Source organism: Cynoglossus semilaevis, chromosome 13 (genome assembly GCF_000523025.1).
Source record: "Cynoglossus semilaevis isolate Cse_v1.0 chromosome 13, Cse_v1.0, whole genome shotgun sequence".
Lineage (NCBI taxonomy): Eukaryota > Metazoa > Chordata > Actinopteri > Pleuronectiformes > Cynoglossidae > Cynoglossus > Cynoglossus semilaevis.
In genome coordinates, this window is record NC_024319.1 from 2,151,840 (window position 1) to 2,158,674 (window position 6,835).

The 6,835-nt window shown below is 47.0% G+C and overlaps 2 protein-coding genes across 3 annotated transcripts in view; both read right to left on the reverse strand.

The window, feature by feature from the left end:
* The window catches only part of iffo1b (intermediate filament family orphan 1b), a 10,869-nt gene extending 7,577 nt beyond the window's left edge, over positions 1-3,292 (reverse strand). The window contains exon 1 of one of the 2 annotated variants that reach the window (XM_008322755.3): positions 1,245-3,292. In XM_008322755.3, coding sequence (XP_008320977.1) covers positions 1,245-2,248 — 1,004 coding nt within the window. In that variant the 5' untranslated portion in view covers positions 2,249-3,292. The remainder of the gene's footprint in view (positions 1-1,244) is intronic. The other variant, XM_008322754.3, reaches the window with a different exon arrangement.
* Positions 3,293-3,679: 387 nt separating this feature from the next.
* Positions 3,680-6,835, reverse strand: part of gapdh (glyceraldehyde-3-phosphate dehydrogenase) — a 4,396-nt gene continuing 1,240 nt past the window's right edge. The window contains exons 3-12 of the mRNA XM_008322753.3: positions 5,951-6,050; positions 5,631-5,737; positions 5,449-5,539; positions 5,258-5,373; positions 5,103-5,184; positions 4,872-5,023; positions 4,556-4,634; positions 4,333-4,416; positions 4,108-4,205; positions 3,680-4,011 (exon numbers count right to left, since the gene is read on the reverse strand). Of these exons, the coding sequence (XP_008320975.1) occupies positions 3,942-4,011; positions 4,108-4,205; positions 4,333-4,416; positions 4,556-4,634; positions 4,872-5,023; positions 5,103-5,184; positions 5,258-5,373; positions 5,449-5,539; positions 5,631-5,737; positions 5,951-6,050 (979 nt within the window). The 3' untranslated portion in view covers positions 3,680-3,941. The remainder of the gene's footprint in view (positions 4,012-4,107; positions 4,206-4,332; positions 4,417-4,555; positions 4,635-4,871; positions 5,024-5,102; positions 5,185-5,257; positions 5,374-5,448; positions 5,540-5,630; positions 5,738-5,950; positions 6,051-6,835) is intronic.

Consider the following 6,835-nt stretch of genomic DNA (forward strand, 5'->3'; position numbering starts at 1 on the left):
TCACCAGATGGATGGAAACAATGCAGTTTCAGTACTGCTTCAACACATTCACACAGTACTTTGAAGTATTCAGAGTTCAGTGCTCAGCAGCAGGGTGTGGTTTTAATAACAATAATAACAATAATAATGATGATGATGATGATGATGATGATCATAGAAATACAGCATATAGAACCATCATGTAGTTTTATGTGTATTACAGTATTGCGTAATACTCCAGTATCCTGTATCCTGAGTATTCTCAGGAAACTACTGAAGTAAAGCCAACCTGTACTGCAGTAAAAGTCTATAGACAGTAGTATTTCTGAAACAGACGTCTGGTTTAATCTGACGACAGGTGTTTTTATGGAAACTCTGGAGGGATGATGGGAAATGATTTAACAACAACAACAACAACAACAACAACATGAAAATAGAACTGATTATTAGCTCTGATGACTGAGTTATTGTTTTGGAGTTTTTGGAGATTTCATTGCAGCTAAATTTTCTATTTTGTTTATAAAAAAACAATGATGAGACGATTGGATGGAACTAATTATTATGACAATCTTATTACTGTTATGATGATTTTCTTTTTTTTTAAATCGTGTTTTTTTCAGCTCAGCCAATGAGGTTTAGTTTTGTTGACTTGACTAAATATATGAAGAACACATTTAAATAAAAAAAAAGTTTGTGACGACAAACCAGTAAAAATATATATATTATATTATATCAGTACAAACTTCAACTTCAACAACACTGATTACTGACATTAGTGACAGAAGAACCGTTCAAGTCCTGAGAACCAGCTGTGAATGAAGTCAGATGTGACTTCAGTTACCCCCCCACCCCCCGCCCCCCCACTTCAGACACAGGCCCCATGATCGGAACATAAAAGCTGAGACTGAACCCCCCCCCCACACAGACCCCCCTCCACCTCATCTGTCAACCTGTTCAGACTCCACCTAATGTTTCCACCAACTCTGCCACCGTCACCCCCCCAACCCCCGCCCCCCCACTTCAGACACAGGCCCCATGATCGGAACATAACGCAGCTGTGGTGTATTTCTAGCAGCAGCACCTGCCTCTGAGGTCGGACACGAGGCAGATGTACAGGTCAGGGTGGGGGGGGGGGGGTAAAGGGGGGTTAGGGATGAAGAGGTGTTGGTGCTGATGCTGCTCCTGCTGGTCCGCAGCGGTATTACAGCCCAGTTCTCTGAGCCACAGTAAAACAAACAGTAAAAAGCGGCGGCGGCGGCGTTTACCTGCGTTTGTACTCGTCTCTCTCCCTCTTCACTTTGGCCAGGACGTTGTACAGGGCTCTGATCTCGGGGGTGATGGTGTCGATCTGGACTCCAACTCCATCGGGGTGCACCCAGGACACGCCTGGGCTGGTCAGCCGCTCGGTCGTGGGCCCGAACTTGCGGGTGTGGTTGTATGACCAGATGGTGCCTGGGAGGAACCTGGGAGGGGGGGGGTTGGCGGTGATGCCGGGGCCCGTTGACGTTGAGTTTGAGGTGGACTTGGTGCCGAAGCCGGGGGAGTCCACGCAGGGGGAGCAGTGGCTGATGGTGATGGTGGGGTTACTGGGGTTGGTCTGGGTGGAACCGGCCTGGTGTTCAGGCCAGGCTCCAGGGGGCAGAGTGGAGATGAGGGGGGGCGCGAAGAGCGTGGTAGGCCTCCTGGCAGAGTTATTGGTGTTGTGAAAAGGAAGCGAGCCAGGCCTGAGCGGTATGGTGCCCACAAAGCCGGTCTGCACCCCGGTCTCCTGGGTGTGAGTCCTGTTGTCACAGCATCCTCCCTGACAGCCCTTGTTGACGTCCAGCGCCTGCTGCAGCTGCTTCTCCAGGATCTTATTTCTTCGCTCCAGTTCGTGCACTTTGGCCAAAAAGCACCGGAACCTCAGGTTGAGAGTTTTGAGGACGCTGATGTTGGAGCCCAGGTCGTTTCTGAGAGCCATGGCTGCGGGAGGGTGTGACGCGGAGCGGTGCTGGTACAGACTGTGGTTGTTATGGTGCAGATACGGTGAGGTGTGTGCGGGTGCGGTGAAGTCAGGCCCCGGCTGCTCAGGCCCCAAGCCCGTGTGTTCAACCAGCAGAATGGACGCGGGATCGGACCCAACGAACACGGTGTCGCCGAGGAGGCCTGAGGGAGAGTCGGGGTGTCCGGGGGAGTGGATCTGCTGAGGATGCTGTTGGAGATGCGCCGTGGCCCCCAACAAAGGATTCATGCTATGGTATGGAAAACTGAAGCGCTGCAGATCTGGCATGAACACGGACTGAAAACGACTCGTTACCACAGAATGGAAAAAAAAGTGGGTGAATAATAATCAGCGGTGAAAAACGAACCAGGTCGACGGCGGCGGTCACCTGATGACGTAACGCAGTCGAAAATAACAATCTTTATCCTTAAAGCTCACTCGTCTGGGCGTCCGTGGATGTGGCTGTTCTCCGGAGGTCAGTGATTTAAAAACCTCCCACGAGTGGACCGGAAGACGAGGCGACGGCCGCCTGTTTCACTCTGCACTAAAACAAACGAGTGTTAATGAGAAAAAAGCGACAGAACGAGGATAAACAACAGAAACGCGAGGCGACCGCGTCGATGGAGGTTTTAGCAGTGAGAGAGCAGAGAGCGGAGCAGGTGCAGCACAGTTACCGTAACGACCAGAATAGATGCTCACTCATGCGTTCACTGCAACTGTTCTGTTCGGTGATTTACGGCAGTGATCTCACACAGGAGTACGTCATTTCCGTTCTGTTCACTTGACTTTAACCGTGTTCGTTACAGTCGGAATTAGAGTTTTTTTTTTTTTGTAATTTATTAAAATACGTTTACCGCCACTAAACGAAAACAAAAAAGGCTTTTTTTATATTTTGTGACAAAATTTATTGATTTTATTTAGATTATTTTGACGACTGTTGTAAAGAAACTACTTTTGGATTTTTAATTTTCATCGTGTTTTGTGTGGACGGAGCTGAATTCGTGGTTGTAAACGTTAATAGACAAAGACAGAGCACGGTGTTAGTCGAGTTTGTCATTTAATATCATAGAGAATAAACAGTTGCTCCGGTCAGCTGTTCCACTTCACCTACTCCACATAGTTATTCCCTATATATAGCTGCCAGTGAGAATCTACAGGGAAACATCACTGGACAAACAGTAACCTAGTGGTGGTGGTACAGTGGTGCAGGGGCGGGGCTTGTCGGACCCTGTCACCCTCCGGATCTGAACCCCCTCTTGGCCGAGCTGTGCTGTCCTCAAACACAGAGGACACGTTCTGTTGTGTGTCTACAGAAAAACAAAACAAATGACTTTTTTTTTGGTTCTAATTATAATCAGATAGAACCTTAGAAACATGTTGTGTCACTGAGTCGAGTGTTATTTAATAAAGGCTTCCTTTAAATAATCGAGTTTGTGTGTTTTGACAACCACAATAAAAATGGATCAATGAGGAAAAATGTGATGAGGGGGGACGAGGAAGGAGGGAGTCGAGGAGGGAGGGGGGGTAATTTATAGCCGCTGCAGTTTTTTAATCTGTAAAAAGCTTCAGACTCACGTCGATAGAATATTCTCCCAAAATCAGGTTAGTCACCTGAAGGCAACGTAACTGGAGCAGATATGAACGTCAATATATTCACACACACGTGTGTGTTTGGTGTGTGTGTGGTGTGTGTGTGTAATGAAGAGACAAAGGCAGTCATGACTCTCACAAACAGAGGACTTTATTCCACCGCTGACTGCAGTAGATCAGTGCTACAGACTCACTCACACCTTCACTTCCTCTCACAAGAACAGGACAGATAAAAAAAAAACTTGGTCACCAAATTTGATTTTTTTGTTGTCATCTGTATGACCTTCCCACAGACAAAGTTATAAATAATACAAAGTCCTATTGTATCACAGTTATAACTCCGAGAACGCCAGTGTGGCAGCATGGACGGGAGCGTGGCGGGCCGCGGTCTTTACTCCTTGGAGGCCATGTGGGCCATGAGGTCGCAGACACGGTTGCTGTAGCCGACCTCGTTGTCGTACCTGGTGGAGTGAGGAGCAGGAGAGAGAGAGAAGAAAAAAACAAAATCAGTTTTTTACCCAGAGGAAATCACACTTCTGATTGGATGATGCACATACCATGTGACCAGTTTGACAAAGTGGTCATTGAGGGCGATGCCGGCACCAGCATCAAAGATGGAGGAGCGGCAGTCACCGTTGAAGTCTGTGGAGACCACCTGCAGGGGGTCGAAGAGAAAGTAGAGAGAGTTTTTGGGATTTCTGATCAAACAGGAAGAAGTTAATTAAAACGTTAATTAACGTGGTGCACATTTTAACATTTTTAGCTCTTCTGTTTCCACAAACCTGGTGGTCAGTGTATCCCAGAATGCCCTTCAAGGGTCCTTCAGCTGCAGCCTTCACAACCTTCTTGATGTCGTCATATTTGGCCTGTAGGGGGCGACAGGGTGATTAGAGTTTTGTCTAAAAATCATCTAAAAATGTCCAGTAAACAAAAAGTTTTTTTTTTAATCAACAGCCATTAAAATCAACCTAAATCATGTAAAAAAAAAAAGAAAAAAAGACTTACGGGTTTCTCCAAACGGACAGTGAGGTCGACCACTGACACGTTGGGGGTGGGGACACGGAAGGCCATGCCGGTCAGTTTTCTGTGGAGTATGAACATACAGACGGTCTTAACAACTAAAAATAAAAACAATCTTTTGATTCTCCCCCCCCCCCCGTGATAAGACCCATGAGGACTAAATCCCAGATATTCAGTCCTCAGGTCTCCGACTCTCCGTCCTTGTTCGTCTGGGCCTCATCGTCACCGCCGTGCGTTCCGATGATGTGATTTGATGCTCGATTTACACGTTCACGCTGCTGTAATCTCATTGGCTACTGACCCGTTGAGCTCAGGGATGACCTTGCCAACAGCCTTGGCAGCACCAGTGGAGGCAGGGATGATGTTCTGGCTGGCACCGCGGCCGTCCCTCCACAGTTTTCCAGAAGGTCCGTCCACGGTCTTCTGGGTGGCAGTGATGGCGTGGACGGTGCTCTGGAGAACAAAGAGTTAATTAGATCAAAACCCAAACACATGTTTCTGACCAATCGCCCTCAGGAGCGCCGGTCCTCACCATCAGACCCTCAATGATTCCAAAGTTGTCGTTGATGACCTTGGCCAGAGGAGCCAGGCAGTTGGTGGTGCAGGAGGCGTTGCTGTGGGTGAGAAAAAAAAAAAGTCAGGACTGGATCTGAGTCCAGATCTCACACCACTCCGTCCTCTTCTCACCTGACCACCTGAAGAGATTTGTCATATTTCTCATGGTTGACCCCCATGACAAACATGGGAGCGTCAGCGCTGGGGGCAGAGATGATGACTCTCTTGGCGCCGCCCTTCAGGTGAGACTGAAACGTGATTGAAATCAGATTAGATCTGTGTGGAACTTTTCGACTACGGTGCAGAATCTTTCTGTCACTCACAGATGCCTTCTCGATGGTGGTGAAGACACCAGTGGACTCCACCACGTACTGGGCACCGGCATCGCCCCACTTGATGTTGACCGGGTCCCTCCTGCAGAGAGACACCAGGGAACGTCAGGAAAAGTCGAGGTTTTTACATGGTTGTTTTTTTAAATCACTGCGTGTGTGTTGCGTTCACTCACTCGTGGAAGACACTGATCTGATGACCATCGATGACCAGCTTGCCTCCCTCTGCCTTGACCTCACCCTTGTAGGGACCGTGGGTGGAGTCGTATTTGAACATGTAGACCTGGGCAGGGGTTCAATTCTCATGAGCAACACAGGCACAACAACAGGTGCTCAAATCAAACCATTTCATTTACAATTCAAAGAAATATAATTAGAATTAATCATTTAAAGTAACTTAATTTTGAGGAAGTAAACTTCTTTTTTAATCCACTACTCCTCCTGTAGGTGGCACTATTATCCAAGAGACTTCATGAAAGCAGTGGAATCTTCTTACCATGTACTCCAGGTCGATGAAGGGGTCGTTGATGGCCACGATCTCCACCTTCTTGGAGTGGAAGGCGGCACGAGTCACCAGACGACCGATGCGGCCAAATCTAAAAAAAAACAAAACCAAACGTCGTTTCTCAACCTGGCCTCTAGATGTCAGTAAAACACCAGGTAGCTCTGAATGACGTCATGAAGACGAAGGACGGGGGTGGAGACACTTGAAATTCTGAAACTAAATATTAAAATATGAATCGATCGATCAATCACTCGATCAATTGTTTATTTAACAGGAAACGTTTGTCCACGGTGTTCAGTTCAGGGACGACTGAGTCCAAAAGTTCTAGGACAGATGTTTTATGACTAAAACCAGTTCAGACTGGTCTCTGTCTCCATCTCCATATCTTTGTCACGTGTTGAGCTGTGTGACCTTTGACCTTTGACCAAACATCACATTTTGTACTGAAGTTAAACGGAACATCTGATCATCAACAGGTTCTGATCTAGAACCATGAGATCAGACAAAGAAGCAGGTCGTGACCTGGTGTCAAAGGTCAAAGATCGTCCTCCACAACACGTTGAACTCCTTATTTTCTGTAAATTAACGTTGTTTTTGTTTGTGTTCAAACGTTGTCCTCACCGCGTATTTAACATGTGACCAAACCCTGAAAATACAGGAAGTTGTTTTAGTCACAACATCCTGTTCAGACACGGTTCAATAAAACAACAATAAAAATAAAACTATAAACATGAAAACACGACTGGAGCCGTGATTCAGATTCCATCATGTACCACTAGAGGGAGCCCAAATACCACCACTGGTGTGTGTGTGTGAACTACAGTCTGAGAACCACTGTACAAGTCCTACGTGTGAAATGAACTCCTCCCCCCCTCA